The sequence below is a fragment of the Phoxinus phoxinus genome, assembly GCF_949152265.1.
Source record: "Phoxinus phoxinus genome assembly, chromosome: 2".
Classification (NCBI taxonomy): Eukaryota; Metazoa; Chordata; class Actinopteri; order Cypriniformes; family Leuciscidae; genus Phoxinus; species Phoxinus phoxinus.
In genome coordinates this window covers 3304406-3324387 of record NC_136877.1, presented here as the reverse complement: position 1 = coordinate 3324387, position 19982 = coordinate 3304406, and the positions used below count along the sequence as shown (strand labels likewise).

The window sequence follows — 19982 nt, the reverse complement described above, 5'->3', positions numbered from 1 at the left end:
AGGACAATATTTGGCCGAGATATGACTATTTGAAAATCTGGAATCTAAAATCTAAATATTGAGAAAATCTCCTTTAAAGTTGTGCATTTATGTTCACGATTGTGCTGCATTCACTCACAAAAATACATGTTTTATATATTTACGGTACAAAATATCTTCATGGAACATGATCTTTACTTAATATCCTAATGATTTTTGGCATAAAAGAAAAATACCACACAGATATTTTTATATTGCATTTTAAAATTGTCCCTTTTTGAGGGTGAGCAAAAACGCACCGTTTTGTGTCTGTCCCTTTAAATGCAAATGAGCTGCTGCTCCCGGCACAGGGGGCGGAGCTACAACAGCTCGTGTCCTTTTACCTCACACACACATGCACTGAAAATTTCTAAAACTTTTAGCCTTTTATGTTCAAACCGGAGTCAGACAATGATGGAGAGACTCGAGAAGAAGTGACAACATGTAGAAGAACAGGACATTTCTGAATGGTTACTTGATGAATTTATGCAGCTGATGTGGAGTTATCTTCTAGTCATTGATTAGCATATTCTGTCATGATAATCTATAAATCGTGTTCGGGGGCGGGGTTTATGTAAATATTGGGGTTGGTGATGTCACTAACCCGGGAGGAATGTCGTGTAGTTCCGTCAGCCGTTTGTTGTAGTTCTTAAAAAAGCAATTTCTTTAAAAGCAAATATCTCCCTTTGCTCTGAACTTTGAGTGTTGTAACTTTGCAGATGTTGTTTATGATCAAACAGCAACATTACACACTAACTACAGTTAAAATGAAAAGTTAAATCATAATCAACCGCCGCTTTAACAGCAGGTGTAAACAGGACCTAAGACAATCATTGATTATGAAGCTAAACTCTGTACTAGTTACTTTGGTCATCTTGGGTTATAAGTTATTTTCTGAAACCCCAGAGCTAATTTGAGTGTGTAGCTGTGAGTTGATGGCCTGGAGAATAATCCATGCGACAGCTGTAGAGGAACGTGTTCTCTCGCAGAACATTCAGTTCCTGCGAACACACACACTCAAGAACACACATCTGTCCTTCTAACTGTAAGCATGAGCAAATACATGTGTCAAGTTATAGTAATGTACTTATTGTATTCAGTTTCTGGAGTGATCATGTCTGTGTGTCTGGGGTGCTTAACATGAAATATCAATGGAGAAGAAATCTTAATGGTCATAAAATAGAATACAAAGCTTCTGATGTTTGGGTGAAATATAACACAAACGTATCCCAGCATGCAATAGCATTCATTTCACCGTCTCGGTTAACTATAGACCCGGATATGAGTAACACACTTCTAGACAAAATAACCTTGAATTTGGTTACATGTCGATTTTGCCAAAATAACTTGTGAGATATGATATTCCATCATGAAAGCAAAGTCAACAGTGTTTGGTGTTTGGTTTCATTTCTTCACTCGTTTCATTTCTTTGTTAATTGATGACTAGTCTATTCTTGGGTTATGGTTTAGAGTCTAGACGTTTATTAAATTTTCACTGACAGCCCAGTTTTAGCCTAGACGTCTGGGCTGTTTGGATGCTATTAGACGTCTTTTAAACGCAATATTTATTCAATTTCTGGAGTAATAATATCTGCTTTTTTAAAAAAATGCTTTTTTTTTTTTTTTGCATTTAATTTTCATTTTAGTAAAGCACCCAAAAATCTTAATGGTCCCAAAAATAGAATGCATTTTTATACTTTTTATACATTTATATGTATTTTTCTTGTTTTTTTGTATTTTGATGTTTGGGTGAAATTCGACACACACATGCTTGTGCCATTCTTCACATAGAATCCCATAAAACTGTATCTCCCTTTTCTCCGAAAATGAATTTTTAATGAATATAACACTTTGAATCCTGTCCTCTTAGTTTCCAGTATATAACGCAACCTTTTTTTATTTTAAAGATGTTTATTTTTGTACCACTGAAAAGAACATGCCTTAAAAAAAAAAGTGTGTGTGGATGACTTTCACCCCACAAGCTATTTTATGACGTTACCACTGTCGCCCAAAAAGAAAAAACAATCAAGGCCAAAGGTGGTTTGTATATAATTATTTTATCAGAATATATCTCCATGTAATCTAGGCCGTAAAGGTAAAACATGCTGTATTTTGAAAGCACTTCTGTCCGCTTCTCACACCGACCTTCACTGTCTCCTTGCCAACAGCAATCTTTCCAAAGAACTGATTTACATTTGTAGTTGGGAGGGAGTAAACACACACATAAACCCTAAACCATGTTCCTGTCGGCTTCACGGCGCTCCAGGGCCGACATGTGACCTTAGTGACAAGAGTAACCCACAACATCAGGCGAATCAGGTGATTATATATATATATATAAACCAAAATTATTCAGACACCAGATATCATTTTTTATATTGTTTTTACTAGTGTGTGCAGGACACTATAGGTCATTTATGTAAGTGAGGAGAGCAAAATAAAGTAAACTGTGACATATTATACCCAAATATTCTTCATAGAGTGACTACCAGTAACATTTATTTAAAAAATAATTTGGGACCAAATATTATTCAGACACTTTGAGCTGATCATGTTTTGTGTTTTGTCTTTAATTGCTAATGCTCTTTTTACACACACACTGAACACAATGAAGCATTGCTTGGTCACTGGTTGAGCTAAACTGGTATTATCTAATTGTGTAGTTAAATTTACCAGCTGACAGATATTCAACATAATTCATGTGTGAAACTCTGCTGCACATCAGAACTATATTCTTTGGTTTTACTCATTGTGATGAATGATTAAGGGAGTTTGGCTTTTGTGTTTACGTTCATAACGTAAATATGAATATATTTCAGAGATATTTTACTCAAGAATTTCTAGGGGTTTCTTTTTATCTTTTGTCAAATCAACTTAGATAATTAATGTAGATCAGATAACATATTTTGAGTTTCTATTGATTAAACAAATCTCCTCCATTGCATTAACTCAATTGTTTAATTTCAATGAACTCAATTTTTTAAGGCAACCAGGTAACTTACTTTTTTAAGTTAAACCAACAATAATTTTTTACAGTGCAGTTTTGAGAAGAAAATTAAACTAATTTAGTTTAACTTAATAAACATCCATATTTAAACCCTTTGATTTAGACTTGATACCCTTGATATTTCATTTTACATTATCTGAGTGAGGCGGTCATCAGCACTGCGCTTGGTTTGCCAGTTTATTTCTTAACATTATTTAGTTTATTTTTGCATTAACCTCTCTTAGTTTTGTCTATAATGCTATTCAATCATTGCTCAAACCCAGTGGACTCATTTAAGTTGATAAAACCAGTTGTTTTTGAATAATCAATCGTCTTTGGCTTGAAAATATTCTATTTGATATAATTATTTATGATTGCATGAAAAAAAAAAAAGCAAATTGTCTCCCAAACCTTTAATTGAATTCTTCTAAAATAGTATTTTGTCATAATTGTGTGTGTGTGTGTGTGTGTGTGTGTGTGTGTGTGTGTGTGTGTGTGTGTGTGTGTGTGTGTGCATGCTCAGAAAACTGAATATCAGAAGTCAAGGCCACATGAGCATAACAGCTGCAGAGATGATCATCAAACACAAACAGATGTTTTGTTTGTTGTTGGCAGAGAGTCTGAGGCATGAGCCGTAAAGGCTCCGCCCACTTCTGGGAAACAGAAGCTCATTTGCATTTAAAAATACACAGATTGCAAGGCCGGGTCAAACCCCAGATGGGTCTTAAAGAAACATTACAACATGAAAACTGCATGTTTTTGCTTCAACCCAAAAGGGCGATCACAGCAGAAGTTTTGATAACTGCTCAACTGCCAAATATATGTTTTAATGAGACACTGAAATGCATTGGAAAATAAGTGTTTTATTGAAGATATACTAAAATACATTTTACGGAGTATTTATGGAGTAAATTGAGACATAATAGTGAATATTCAGTTTTTTTTATAGCTCTCAGACTAAGATGACTAAGCAAAATCTCAACAATTACAGCAGAAACACAGCAGCGCTACTTACCAAAATGTGCGTGTTATGAAAATCTGGTCTTTTAATAATTTAATCAATGTCTAGAATGATACTGACCACCAGCATGTAGATTTTTTAAATAACATTTTTAAACAGACAGTCACTTTAAAAAATAATCCCAATATTGACAGATATGTTATTTTTCAAACGACATATTGGTATGGTCTATTAAAACGCCCACTTTTGTTTTTTGATTTGATCAGAAAAATTAAAACTTGATGAGTGTGTTGAACTGAAGACCATTGTTAACGTAAAGGTATAGACCGATAAATAGCTATTTTTTGATACAAAGTTATGTACACATAGGTATTTTTTACTAAAATACTAACATGAAAAATAAAGTCTGCCTACACAAATGGATTATAAACTGCAAGAGACAGTGAGACGCCGATCATTTACATAGTTGTGAAAATGGCATCCTCTGTTCCCAACACCAAAATCTAGAATAAAATTGGGTGAGTTTGATGACATCTCAAACCAAGCATTTTCCTTCTCGATCTGAATGTGAGGCGCGACATAATCAGGATATCGATCTCCCAGAGTATTCCTCGCATTTTTCCTTTTGCTCTGTGAAATGGCAAACAAGGCATTATTATTAATATGGTAATCCTGTTGGGATATTGGCACAGAAAAGGTTATTTGGTTGTTTGGTGTGCACGTTCTCACCCTGCAGGAGCAGTTCGACCTCCTCGTTGTTCTCCACAGCCACTGGCCTCAGGATCATGGCAAAGAAGATCGCCACAAATATCACCTGTCAACCATAAGTTATGAAAGAGAACAGTAATCTCAATTGTATCTCCAAATAAAATTAAATTGACATTAAAATTGAAATTATATTATCCTAGACATCCAAATCAAATTAAATTGAGAGCAAACCGAGACTGTTGCTTAAAGGAATAGTTCACCTTATAATAGGCTAAATAAATACTCAGTGCTCACATTCATTCGTACTCATTACTTAACCCCGTGTACTAACCAGACGCAATGCAATAAGATTAATAAGACAAATAATTTGTCTGTCCTAGACGCGACTGTGAGATCCATAAAAATCAATCAAAACCCACAGCCAATCAGAGCAGTGTGTGGGCGGAGTCTTGCGGTGAGTGCACAGCCAATCAGAGTGTGTGGGCAGAGTCTCGTGGCGAGTGCACAGCCAATCAGAGCAGCGTGTGGGCAGAGTCTCGTGGCGAGTGCACAGCCAATCAGAGCAGCGTGTGGGCGGAGTTTCGTGGCGAGTGCACAGCCAATCAGAGCAGCGTGTGCACAGCCAATCAGAGCAGCGTGTGGGCAGAGTCTCGTGGCGAGTGCACAGCCAATCAGAGCAGCGTGTGGGCGGAGTCTCGCGGCGAGTGCACAGCCAATCAGAGCAGCGTGTGGGCGGAGTCTCGCGGCGAGTGCACAGCCAAACAGAGCAGCGTGTGGACGGAGTCTCGCGGCGAGTGCACAGCCAATCAGAGCAGCATGTGGACGGAGTCTCGCGGCGAGTGCACAGCCAAACAGAGCAGCGTGTGGACGGAGTCTCGCGGCGAGTGCACAGCCAAACAGAGCAGCGTGTGGACGGAGTCTCGCGGCGAGTGCACAGCCAATCAGAGCAGCATGTGGGCGGAGTCTCGCGGCGGGTGCACAGCCAATCAGAGCAGCGTGTGGACGGAGTCTCGCGGCGAGTGCACAGCCAATCAGAGCAGCGTGTGGGCGGAGGCTCGCGGCGAGTGCACAGCCAATCAGAGCAGCGTGTGGGCGGAGTCTCGCGGCGAGTGCACAGCCAATCAGAGCAGCATGTGGACGGAGTCTCGCGGCGAGTGCACAGCCAAACAGAGCAGCGTGTGGGCGGAGTCTCGCGGCGAGTGCACAGCCAATCAGAGCAGCGTGTGGGCGGAGTCTCGCGGCGAGTGCACAGCCAAACAGAGCAGCGTGTGCACAGCCAAACAGAGCAGCGTGTGGGCAGAGTCTCGTGGCGAGTGCACAGCCAATCAGAGCAGCATGTGGACGGAGTCTCGCGGCGAGTGCACAGCCAATCAGAGCAGCGTGTGGGCGGAGTCTCGCGGCGAGTGCACAGCCAATCAGAGCAGCGTGTGGGCGGAGTCTCGCGGCGAGTGCACAGCCAATCAGAGCAGTGTGTGGGCGGAGTCTTGTGGCGAGTGCACAGCCAATCAGAGCAGCGTGTGGGCGGAGTCTCGCGGCGAGTGCACAGCCAAACAGAGCAGCGTGTGGGCAGAGTCTCGTGGCGAGTGCACAGCCAATCAGAGCAGTGTGTGGGCGGAGTCTTGTGGCGAGTGCACAGCCAATCAGAGCAGCGTGTGGGCGGAGTCTCGCGGCGAGTGCACAGCCAAACAGAGCAGCGTGTGGGCGGAGTCTCGTGGCGAGTGCACAGCCAATCAGAGCAGTGTGTGGGCGGAGTCTTGTGGCGAGTGCACAGCCAATCAGAGCAGTGTGTGGGCGGAGTCTTGCGGCGAGTGGACGGCACCAGAGAGTAATCTCGACGGCACTCACAAGAAAAGTACAAATTCACAAATATAATACAATTTAAACATTATTAAAAATACATAGGCTACTGAGTTACTAAAACAATCTTTGTCAAAGAATACACTCGTTTGTTCACAGTTTGAATGTTCTTGTTTCCATTTGTTTAATTTCAAGATCTGAGGTGAATTATCCACTGCTGCTTTTAACGCTTTATAGTTGAAACTGTTGTAAGGACACAGACAGTTAATTAATGTTTAATTTTTTGCTTCGGCAGCACAGGTTTTTAATTTTTTTCATTTAAGATGCTATGTGTGCTGTGCTATGATAGGCTACAGAAGATCCGCAGAAATGTCGACACAGTGTAATGCTGCTCTGGTTCTAGTTTTGGATGAAGAGATATGTTTGTTGTTGTCGTTTGTTATCGTTGTACAATCACAGTGTGACGGTTGGTCGGTGTGGTATTAGTCCCGCCCCTCCTCCACTGTGATTGGATGGCTGGGTAAAAAGTGACAGTGATGAGCGCTGCGTTTTACCCAAAGTTGAACATTCTGCACAAGCCTCGTCACGCTGCTGCCATTTAAAAAAATACCACTGAAAACGCTCTGGTGGACACAAGTCCTAAAGCAATCTACTGTATCAAATACTGTTTAAATAAACGTCACGTGACTTTACCGCAGAGCAAACATATCCATATCACTATGATCAGATGCTTTCTTAACGGAGGTTTTCTCCCCGCTGTCAGTTTATTTTGTTATTGAGAGAATAGCGTTCAGCACATATTTACATATTTCGTGTCCGGATGTTTGCTAACAGTAAACCCACTGGTTATGTGTTTCAAACTACTTTTCAGCCCTAAGCAAAGAACGAAAACGAACTTCGCCGTGAGTATATCGGCTCTTTTGTCTTTTTTGGAGCTTGACAGTCTAAAGAATAGCATATTTTTGGGTGAGCTATTCCTTTAAGTCTCCTGCTTCTCAAGATGATTTGTCCTGAGAGGACCCCAGTAACCAGCCTGGTTCTTACCTTAAGCGGCTGCAAGATGAAGATGCTTTGGACGAGCGATAATGTAAGAGTGATCACCCACTGTATGGATGACTCCCTTCCGTACTTGAAGCCATAAAGCAGGGTGAAGAAGGTGGAAATGCCACTCATGGTAAAAAGCAGGAACCAGCCAATAAAAAGAAACCACCAAGGCAACCACCAACCCTGTTTCTTCTTCTCTACGTGCACAATTGGTTGGCTGAAAAAAAAAAAAAAAAAAAAACGGTAACACTTTAGATTACAGGGCAGCAAAGTACAGTGTACCTTTTGGTAATTACATTTACATTAGATTTACATTTATTATAGTGTATCTATAAAGTATGTATGCGTAGGTATAAGGGAACAAATTATTTATACTGGAAAAGTATCTAAGTATCTTATGCAATTTAGTGAGAACATCCACTGCGTATATATTTGTAATAGTGTTAAAATTACAGGGTACATATATGGAAGCTGGTTTCCGCCACAGAAAAAAAATATTTTAAAAGATATTTGCGAGTGCAATTTTACAGAATTGCGTGATATAAACATGTAATTCTGAGAAAAAAGTCAGAATTGCGAGTTTATTTCTCGCACTTGCAACTTTATATCACGCAATTCTGACTTTAAATCACGCAATTCTGACTTTAAATCACGCAATTCTAACTTTATAACTCACAATTGCAACTTTATAACACACAATTCTGACTTTAAATCACAGAATTCTGACTTTAAATCACGCAATTCTGACTTTAAATCACGCAATTCTGACTTTATAACTCGCAATTGCAACTTTATATCACGCAATTAGAACTTTATAACATGCAATTCTGACTTTATATCACGCAGTTCTGACTTTATAACTCACAATTGCGACTTTATATATCACGCAATCCTGACTTTTTATAAAAACACCCCAAATCCAAATTGTGAGATTAAAACTTGCAATTACCTTTTAAATTGTTTTATTCTGTGGCGGAAACAAGCTTCCATACATACCAGTGCATTTATACAGTATTTTTTTGGTAGAAAAAAATGCAGATTTTAACAGCACTTTCTAAAAGTTCTTGAGTTGTAATTTTTTATACATTTACAATAGGAGAAGCTGCAGGGGTGACAGTCCTGACCTTTGGGGAGTGAGCTGGACAGACGCTATTTCAGCTTTCTTCAGCAGAGCACTGACCCTTACACGAGCCTCCCGAAGCTCTTCATTAAGAAAGAAACCCTTCTCTCCCACATGCTCCAGTAGGTGAGAAAGGTGGCTCAGCGAATAGAGCACGAAGCGGCTGCAGTACAACCAATGAAGGTCATCGACACTTTCAACTGAATGGGAACACACAACGGAGCTATGATGAGTCCCTGTATAATATAAACATGCACATTTGAAAAATATATATAATGAAAGAGTACTTAAAGGCAAAGTATGTAGTTTCTGTGACACTTGTGACACCTAGTCGAACTACAAAAATAAACATATTTTCAAACCTCCCAAACTCAAACATCACAAACACTGCTTTTATGGGTGCTTGTGAAGGCTTGTCTCAACAGGTAAAAGTAGACTACTTTAAAAAAAAGTCCAACATATTAGGAATATTATTAGCTGTGTTGCTATGTGTCATGAGTAAGCAATTGAGTAGGCAACACTCTGTCTAGAGCAAACACAAGCGTCATTCAACGTAACCCCCCAAACCCTTCGCCTACTACAGTAGCCACGCCCCAAAGTCTCCGCCTACTACAGTAGCCACGCCCCAAAGTCTCCGCCTGCTACAATAGCCACGCCCCAAACCCTTCGCCTGCTACAATAGCCACGCCCCAAACCCTTCGCCTGCTACAGTAGCCACACCCCAAACCCTTCGCCTGCTACAGTAGCCACACCCCAAAGTCTCCGCCTGCTACAATAGCCACGCCCCAAAGTCTCCGCCTGCTACAATAGCCACGCCCCAAACCCTTCGCCTGCTACAATAGCCACGCCCCAAACCCTTCGCCTGCTACAATAGCCACGCCCCAAACCCTTCGCCTGCTACAGTAGCCACGCCCCAAACCCTTCGCCTGCTACAATAGCCACGCCCCAAACCCTTCGCCTGCTACAGTAGCCACGCCCCAAACCCTTCGCCTGCTACAGTAGCCACACCCCAAAGTCTCCGCCTGCTACAATAGCCACGCCCCAAAGTCTCCGCCTGCTACAGTAGACACGCCCCAAAGTCTCCGCCTGCTACAATAGCCACGCCCCAAACCCTTCGCCTGCTACAGTAGCCATGCCCCAAAGTCTCCGCCTGCTACAATAGCCACACCCCAAAGTCTCCGCCTGCTACAATAGCCACGCCCCAAACCCTTCGCCTGCTACAATAGCCATGCCCCAAACCCTTCGCCTGCTACAGTAGCCACGCCCCAAAGTCTCCGCCTGCTATAGTAGACACGCCCCAAAGTCTCCGCCTGCTACAATAGCCACGCCCCAAAGTCTCCGCCTGCTACAATAGCCACGCCCCAAACCCTTCGCCTGCTACAGTAGCCACGCCCCAAAGTCTCCGCCTGCTACAATAGCCACACCCCAAAGTCTCCGCCTGCTACAATAGCCACGCCCCAAACCCTTCGCCTGCTACAGTAGCCACACCCCAAAGTCTCCGCCTGCTACAGTAGCCACACCCCAAAGTCTCCGCCTGCTACAGTAGCCACACCCCAAAGTCTCCGCCTGCTACAATAGCCACGCCCCAAACCCTTCGCCTGCTACAATAGCCACGCCCCAAACCCTTCGCCTGCTACAGTAGCCACACCCCAAAGTCTCCGCCTGCTACAATAGCCACGCCCCAAACCCTTCGCCTGCTACAGTAGCCACACCCCAAAGTCTCCACCTGCTACAATAGCCACACCCCAAAGTCTCCGCCTGCTACAATAGCCACGCCCCAAACCCTTCGCCTGCTACAATAGCCATGCCCCAAACCCTTCGCCTGCTACAGTAGCCACACCCCAAAGTCTCCGCCTGCTACAATAGCCACACCCCAAAGTCTCCGCCTGCTACAATAGCCACGCCCCAAACCCTTCGCCTGCTACAGTAGCCACACCCCAAAGTCTCCGTCTGCTACAATAGCCACGCCCCAAACCCTTCGCCTGCTACAATAGCCACACCCCAAAGTCTCCGCCTGCTACAGTAGCCACACCCCAAAGTCTCCGCCTGCTACAATAGCCACGCCCCAAACCCTTTGCCTGCTACAGTAGCCACGCCCCAAAGTCTCCGCCTGCTACAGTAGACACGCCCCAAAGTCTCCGCCTGCTACAATAGCCACGCCCCAAACCCTTCGCCTGCTACAGTAGCCATGCCCCAAAGTCTCCGCCTGCTACAATAGCCACGCCCCAAACCCTTCGCCTGCTACAGTAGCCACGCCCCAAAGTCTCCGCCTGCTACAGTAGCCACGCCCCAAAGTCTCCGCCTGCTACAGTAGCCACACCCCAAAGTCTCCGCCTGCTACAATAGCCACGCCCCAAACCCTTCGCCCTGCTACAATAGCCACGCCCCAAACCCTTCGCCTGCTACAATAGCCACGCCCCAAAGTCTCCGCCTGCTACAATAGCCACACCCCAAAGTCTCCGCCTGCTACAATAGCCACGCCCCAAACCCTTCGCCTGCTACAATAGCCACGCCCCAAACCCTTCGCCTGCTACAATAGCCACGCCCCATCGTCTCTGCCTGCTACAATAGCCACGCCCCAAAGTCTCCGCCTGCTACAATAGCCACGCCCCAAAGTCTCCGCCTGCTACAATAGCCACGCCCCAAAGTCTCCGCCTGACGTGTTCAGAACACTTCACAAGTCATTAACTTCCATGAAAGTAATAAAATAATAAAATGTACTAATCTGACATTAGTGAGAGGCATTACATAATTATGAACTCATTTAAAATATGAATAAAAACTATAATAGAACCTCAATTATACTAAAATAACACTGATTTGAGTAATATGTATCATGAGTATTGTAAATAACACTAACATAATGATAAATATAACACATAGAAATGAAATGTGTAGTACTGGTTAAGGAACCTGGCATAATCTGAAAGACGTCATTCACTTTATCGAGGGCCCAGAAAAGATCACCACTTGTCTCAGGCCGTATCTCTTTGTTAGCCAGATTGTTTTTGGGGCTTTTGCTGAGATGATTTAACAGTCCTATGATTTCCTAAGAGTAAGAACAGAACATTCACAAATAATGCATACAATAAATACTCAAGAGAGCAGAGTTATGAGAGCGAGCAGTTATTATGCTTCAGAACTACTTCTGCAAGTACTTTCATGATGGTGTTCATAGACACAGCAGCAGCTCCTTTAGTTTTCTTGGAGGAGGCAGCCTTGTCTTTCTTCATGAGAAAGCGTGGTTTGATGTGTCTGAAGATAGTAATGATGAGGATGTTGATGGGGAACATGAAAAGGCCGCTCTCTATGGCTACCATGAACTCCTGCCATGTCAGCGCAAAAGAGCCTGTAAAATTAAAAAAATATATGGTGTACAGATGTATACTTTCAGTAAAAAATAAAAACACACACACACATATATATATATATTAGTGCTGTCAAAATTAGCGTGCTAGCGTATGCAATAAATGAATAAATGGCTGTTGAAGCCTAAAAGTTTATGTGTAGTAAATTCTATGTTGAATCAAATCAAATATACTTTTTCTAAAGCTACTTTTTGTAATGTCTATTTAATGCTTTTTTTATTGAACACAATAATGAATTTAAATTATCTTTCGGGGGTAATTACTAAGCCAAATTTGCGTTTAATAAGATTAAGTAATAAGATTAAGTACCGGTATATATATATATATAGGTGATGGAAAAGATCATTTATTTCAGTAATTCAACTTAAAAGGTGAAACTAATAAACTAATACATTATATAGACTCATTACATGCAAAGTGAGATGTTTCAAGCCTTTATTTGTAATATTATTGATGATTATGGCTTACAGCTATGAAAACTATTTCGCAATATTCTCATTTTGAATTTGGGGTTTTCATAAGCTGTACGCCATAATCATCAAAATTATAACAAATAAAGGCTTGAAATGTCTCACTTTGCATGTAATGAGTCTATATAATATATTAGTTTCACCTTTTAAGTTGAATTACTGAAATAAATGAACTTTTTGCATGATATTCAAATGTTTCGAGTTTCACCTATATATATATAGAGAGAGATATATATTATAAAATATATATGTGTAATGAACATAAATTAATAAGCAACTGAACAAAACATGCTCCTCAAAGCATGACTCTCTCAAACACGATGAGTTGCATAAAAATACCAGAGTGCTGTTGAGAGTGAGACGTCACATTTGAGCGTTACATAATCTCCGCAAATGAAACATGCAGCAGGGAGGTTTTCTGACCTATCTTTAGAAGGACAGGAGACTCTTCATCAGTGGGAAGGTTCCAGAACATGATGTTAATGGCCATGGTGCAGAGCAGAAGAGACATGCAGCACGAGACTCTCTGCACGCGTGTGAAGGGACTGCGCCGGGGCGGGTCCACGATCGACACCCAGATGTGCTCGTCCCGGAAGCCAGAAGATGTCCGGGTCTGGAAGATATTCCTGGGATGGGGTGGTTTAGTTACGATGATAACATGTATCCAAAATATTTGAATATGTACACTATCACTCTAAAGCTTGGTTGATTCACATTGTCTTAAAAGCTTATGCTGAATATAGTGCTGGTATTGGGTACACTTTTCGATGGTCCACTGACCACTTTAGAAATTCAACTAACTACAAGTAACTTTGCAACTATATGTCAAATAGCCGTTATTAGAGTATTAGTAGACTATCTGCTTAATATCTGCTAACACTATATTTTGACAATCTACTTTAGACATTCAACTAACTACAAGTAACTTTGCAACTACATCTCAACTAGCAGTCATTAGAGTAATAGTAGACTGTCTGCTTAATATCTGCTAACTTTATATGTTGATTCTCCCAACAGACATTCAATTGACTTTCAAGTTGACATGTCAACTTATTCTACTAACCCGAACAGTCTACTAATACTTAGTTAGTTGACCTGTAGTTGCAAAGTTAAAATTGAAATTATAATTGACATATTTTATTGTAAATTTAAAAGTAATGCATTATTTTAGTTGCTTGAAAAAAGTAATCTGATTACATAACCCCAACACTGTTAAAGAAAGATGCCTTGTATCCAAACTTTTGACTGGTAGTGCAGGTTTAATAATTAAACGTATAGTTTTTGGTATTAAGATGAGTTTTGGTTGATCGGATCACAAGTGGACGACGCTAAATAAAGATGTAAACGGGGTCTGAAAAGTTTTGAGCTCGTCCACTTTCGACCTCTTCCAGAGGCAGTGGAAGGCAGACAAGACCGGGTTGCGTTTGTAGTGTAAGCGCTCATGTGGTCGAATGTGTATAAACAGCAACAAAACACCGTCTTCTCTCCGTCTACTGATCTAATGCGTCAACATTATGGGAAGAGCTCTAGCCAGACGGGATTTCAACTTCAGCTTGGGTCAGCTGATGACCCAACTTTGGTTTGAAGATGAAAAACGTACCAAGCACAATGTTCTCTCACCATTCCTGATCTCTAACACACACTCACAGCGTTCGGCTGATCTTACGTCTGTCAGAGCAGAAACTAAAGCAGATGCTCTCCGTGTGTTTTTCTGTCGTCTTGGGTCACGTTCATTTGTACATTGCGTGAGTTTATTTCATCCATTAGATCGAAAGATCTGAAAAAGCCCAAACATTTACTCGCCCATAGACCCTCCCCTCTGAGAAATCAGGACAGAAGTGTTTGAAAGTGGACACAAGAGACGGATTAAAACACCAGGTGTAAACCGGAATGATCTCGTCCACTTGTGATCCGATCGACCAAAACGCATCTTAATACCAGGTGTAAACAGGCCCTACGAGAATGTAAGTTTTTACCCAAAGCTTGCGATTTCATTCATCTTGGCTGAGTTGAAGGTCCTCTTGCACGTTTCGCCTCTCAGCCAGGAGGAGCACAGAAAGTGTGAGACCTCCAGCGTCTGTAAATCCTGCGCCTGCACTTTATCCACGTACCTGACGGAGAAAATCATGATGCTTTAGACGGATGCAACCCAATTCATTCATATGCATATTCCTCTCACCCATCAATCATCATTACAGCTTCAAAAGAGTTATGATAAATGTTTGGAAAAGAAAATTCTTAGATTTCAGATTCAGATTCATAATTTATTGTCCTTGTATTTGTATTTTCACAGACTGTACCAGGTGCAACATTCAACATGCATAATATGCACACAGAATACACATATTTTTGTACACATAAATAGACATATTGCACACACACACACACACATACACACACAAAAATGCATTCTGTGAATTCAATGCTCTTATAGCTGAGAGTACACAACTTTTCCCTAAGCGTGATTTTTAAATGCATTTATTCATTATAGAGTTATTTATTTTGGACCCACTGTATATTAAGTGTCTTCCTCATTTGATACAATGCACTTCTTATGTGCATACTGTACATGTTTTTACATTGTACTTATATTTAAAAAAAATATGCTGTAATTATTCGCATTTAACCCACCCTTAAACCTACCCATACCGCTAAACCTGTCCTAACCCCCTTACCCGTATCCCCTTCACAGTACATCAACACAATAAATCATGGAAGCTTAGAATAAAACATTTTAAAAGATCATTTCAAATTTTTGTCACACAATTGTGAGTTTACATCTCGCAATTCTGACTTTATTTCTCAGAATTGCGAGATATAAAGTCAGAATTGCATGATATAGTCGCAATTGCTTGTTATAAAGTTATAAACTCAATTCTGACTTTTTTTCTCACAATTACATGCTTATATCTCACAATTCTGACTTTAAAACACACAATTGCGACTATATCATGGAATTCTGACTTTATATCTCACAATTGTGTGTTATAAAGTCAAAGTTGCGAGATATAAACATGCAATTGTTATTTCTCACAATTGTGACTTTATAACACACAAATGAGACTTTATATCACGCAATTCTGATGTAAACTTGAAATTGTGAGAAAAAAAGTCAGAATTATGAGATAAAAAGTCACAATTACCTTTTATATTCTGTTCCATAATAAATACATTGCACCGAACAATACATATTTTTCTTGATGTATCCACAAAGTAGTTAAAGACACCTAAGTGGGACCTTTAAGATTAAATGCAATACAAAAGGAATACTAAAGCCACACAAAACACACACCTAATTTTAAAGTGTACTCTGTTTCTGCCTTGCTATGCAAACATAAGAAAACCCATGCAAAAAGCCAGGACATACAGACACCTACCAATCAGGGCTTCTCCCCGAGTTGTCATGCGATATCTCAATGCTCTGCAGTTCTCCGAGAGAGAAGGGTATGCTGAGCAGAAACACATCCACTCCTCCTCTCTCAAACACTGGCTTCTCAGGGTCAGACATGTGGTAAGATTCACTCTGTCCGTCGGCGAACTGGAGGGTCACCGTTACCTGTGGCAAAACAAAGACTTTAGTAATGCGCCTTCTAAACGTACCAATGGGGATCACTGAAAAGCCAAAAGAAATACAGGCCGAGGTGTGTTTCACCTTAGCAGTGGTGCCAGCCCCTCTTCTGTGGCCTGTCTGCACATATACAAGGTAGTTGTACTGGGCACACGGATGATTGTCCTCCAAAAGAGTCATCTTGCGCTGTGAACACAGCCATTTAACCACATTTCAGACGTACAGTCAAACCAACATTTATTCAGACACCTTCAACATTTCTCACATTATCACAGTTTATTCGCTATAGTTTAGAAAATGGTAAAAAAAAGTTAGCAGATCAGTCGATATTTCACTGGTTTTGTCCATCCTTCTGTTAGACTGTCTCACACATGACAGTTGAATATCTGTCAGCTGTTAAATTTAACGACATAATTAGAAAATACCAATTTAGCTCAACCAATTACCAAGCAATGCTTCATTTTGTTCAGTCTGTGGTGAAAAAACACTTAATGTAAATGTCAAATATGACAAGACAGGTTTTTGGGGAACATTTTCCATCTGTCAATTATCATTGATTTGCAATGAATTGCACGTATAGGCTATAAAATAATTGTATTATTTGTGCCCTAATTAGATGGAAAAATAGCAATAAATAAATTTTCTGAGGTCTCTTTATGGTTTTGACATTTTTAGGGTTAAAATTCTGTTTTGTGAGACATTCTCAGTAAATTCAATATAAGAAGAGTAACAATAAAGTGCGTAGTATGTACAACTATAAACATTTAAACTTGTAGTTGCAAGAAAACAAACTTGCAAGTTAAAGGATTATTTCACTTTCAGAAAAAATGTTGCTGATAATTTACTCACCCCGATGTCATCCAAGATATCCATGTCTTTTTTCAGTCGAAAAGAAATTAAGGTTTTTGAGGAAAACATTCTAGGATTTTTCTACACAGAATGGACTTCAATGGCAACCATCTATCCCAATGTTCCAAGAAGGTTCAAATGTCCGTCTCAATGCAGCCTCGAGAAAGTCTCGAGAAAGTCTTTGTCGAGAAATAAGGGTCTTATCTAGCGAAATGATTGGTCATTTAAAAAAAAAAAAAAAAAAGAAGATATATATACTTTTTAACCACAAATGCCCGTCGTGTACCGTCTGAGATGAGCCAAGCATTACGGTTCAAAAAGGTAGGGAAGTGCGAAAAACTCCATCTCATTTTCTCCTCCAACTTCAAAATCGCCCGACATCTTTGTTTTAATTTATTATCATTATTAAAAAATGTAAAAATTGTGACCTTTCCAACATGATGACGTAATGCATCTCTGAGATGTAAAAGATGGGCATTTGTGGTTAAAAAGTATATGTTTGTTTGTTTTTTTAAATGACCGATCGTTTCGCTAGATAAGACCCTTATTTGTCGACTGGGATTGTGTCGAGACTCTGAAGCTGCATTGAGACGGACATTTGAACCTTCTTTGAACATTGGGATAGATGGTTGCCATTGAAGTCCATTCTGTGTAGAAAAAGCCTGGAATGTTTTCCTCAAAAACCTTAATTTCTTTTCGACTGAAGAAAGAAAGACATGGATATCTTGGATGACATCGGGGTGAGTAAATTATCAGCAATAGTTTTTTTGGAAAGTGAACTAATCCTTTAATTGTGAGAAAAAAAGTTTAAACTCGCAACTGAAAAAAAGAAAAGAAATGCGAGTTATAAACTTGGATTGCAAGGAATTTTTTTTAGAATTGTGAGTTATAAACTTGGACTTGCAAGGGGAAAAAAGTCAGAATTGTGAGTTATAAACTTGGACTTGCAAGGGGAAAAAAGTCAGAATTGTGAGTTATAAACTTGTAATTGTGGGGGGAAAGTCCGAAATGCAAGTTACAAACTTGGAATTGTGGGGGAAAGTCAGAATTGTGAGAAACTCACAAAAAAAGGTCATAATTAGGAGTCTGTATCTCGCTGTTTAATCCTCCACAAAACCGTAGAGAGAGCCTCTATCCCCAACAAGCCACACGAGTGTGTGAAGAAGACAAGTAAACGTGAGTATACTGTACCGTTCTCAGAGCTTTGCGGTCGGCGTACCAGGCCCACATTACACCCACGAGGTAAAGAGCGAAGAAGCAGCTGAGTAAAACCACCACTATATAGTTCTCATTTACTGTGGCAAACAAAGCTGCTGTCTGGGAGAGATCGACTTGGTTGGGCATCACAAAGAAGGAGCTCCCAAAGAACGTCGTGTGGTTGCACAAGCAGTGAGTTAGATTCGGCATTGTATTGGGACCAACCTTCGGAAAGACATCAGATCATAAATGTTGTGAAAAGACAGTGTATATTACTAACTGATCAGCGATTACGAAGTCTCACCATGCAGCCCTCTCGACTCCAGTCTCCAAGATCATGGTCCCAAAACAGGCACTTGGTTACAAAAACGGAGATTTCAAAGGTCAGCGTCTCACTCGAGGTGTAATCATTTGGTGATATTGACACCTTCCATGTCCCATCGACTTGCTTTGTCATTTCCGGGGTGATCAGCCAGCGATAACTATCTATTGCACAAAATAAGACAGGAGGAAGATGAATTGAATGATTTAGTCTTTATCTATGCAATACTTTTCATTTTATATATGCATGCCATTTCCCAAACTTTACCGTTGTAGGTCACAGTAGTGCTTTGATTGGAAAAGGTGGTGTTTGCCTCATTGGTCGGGTACAGGGTTAAACTGAGAGATATGTTTTGGTTTGGTTTTGCTGTAACAATTACGGTCACGTTTACGTCGGAGATGTTGAACGTTGAGGTGACAGCGAACCCTTTTTTCCAGGTTATATCCACAACTTCGGGCTGAGGCGCATCAGGCCGAGGCAGATATATCTGTACAGAGAGACGTATAAGTAACTTCCAATGAACTCTTTCCCCGCAAAACACCGATTTTTTTTCACTAGCTAAGTTTCCATCCACTTGTCAATCGAATTATCTGAAGTTCGGTAAAAAAAAATCATGGGAATAAAGCTGGTGAAAGTGTGTTTCCATCCAACGGCTTTAAAGCGAATAAAAACCTGTACGTAACAACCGTCACTGCTGTTTTGCGATCAAATTGGTTTATCGAATTGATTTGAGACATTTTAAGGTGTTTCCGTTCATTTCCGCACTGAATCGCACAACATTCAAGCCAACATTTGCGAACAAAGTTTTGCTAGACAAAATTAAATACATTATTTATTCGGCAAATAACGTTTCCATCCGCGTTCATCGCATAAGCCGTATACCGATCAAGATCAAATCGACCGAGCGTATTTCATTTGAGTCGATATTCATGAAATTCAATCGAGTTTTACTGTTTCCATAAGGCATTTTTCATTCGATATCACATAACTCAGATAAAAACGTGTGGATGGAAACATAGCTAACGTTAGACGGTAGGGGGCGCTATTACACATCTTCTGAAAGAGTACAAAATCTCCTGATCAAAACACAGGCGAAGAAGAAGCAGAAACAAGCGATAGCATAGGCTATGTAATCATTTGCATATGTAAAATAACGCGATCATCAACATTAAACAGCATATAAATCAAAACTGCCTAATGTTACTGAATGAAATGTCGACCCAGGACGAGCTACAGGAGCTTTGAGGTGTTGATGGACTCGATCTGTGTTTTGATCATCGTTCTGAATCACATCTGGATGTAGTCTTTGACAAAAACGTGATTTTCTCAGCTTTTTGCACAAAATGTTGCTTTTTTATGAAACTTCCCCATATTCAAGTGTTGATTAAAAAAAAACAATGCATGAAGCTCGAATAAAACGGCGTATTTGTTTAAAAGTAGAGGGTCTATAATTTCTTCTGATATATGCATGTTCAGATATTCATAAAACAATATAATCTGGGGGCCATTACATTTTTGTGAAAATGATCAAAAACACTGGCGGTGGCTGACAACTTTTTTTTAAAATGCTGGCG

At 40.6% G+C, this 19982-nt stretch overlaps 1 protein-coding gene across 2 annotated transcripts in view; it reads right to left on the bottom strand.

Annotated features, from left to right (window-relative positions):
• Nucleotides 1-3848: 3848 nt before the first annotated feature.
• pkd1l3 (polycystic kidney disease 1-like 3) overlaps nt 3849-19982 on the bottom strand; it is a 23613-nt gene continuing 7479 nt past the window's right edge. Inside the window, exons 9-21 of one of the 2 annotated variants that reach the window (XM_079600957.1) lie at nt 18676-18895; nt 18391-18572; nt 18081-18311; nt 16125-16226; nt 15850-16028; nt 14449-14583; nt 12896-13098; nt 11781-11983; nt 11548-11683; nt 8639-8834; nt 7515-7731; nt 4695-4779; nt 3849-4595 (exon numbers count right to left, since the gene is read on the bottom strand). In XM_079600957.1, the coding sequence (XP_079457083.1) occupies nt 4549-4595; nt 4695-4779; nt 7515-7731; nt 8639-8834; nt 11548-11683; nt 11781-11983; nt 12896-13098; nt 14449-14583; nt 15850-16028; nt 16125-16226; nt 18081-18311; nt 18391-18572; nt 18676-18895 (2136 nt within the window). In that variant the 3' untranslated portion in view covers nt 3849-4548. The remainder of the gene's footprint in view (nt 4596-4694; nt 4780-7514; nt 7732-8638; nt 8835-11547; nt 11684-11780; nt 11984-12895; nt 13099-14448; nt 14584-15849; nt 16029-16124; nt 16227-18080; nt 18312-18390; nt 18573-18675; nt 18896-19982) is intronic. The other variant, XM_079600958.1, reaches the window with a different exon arrangement.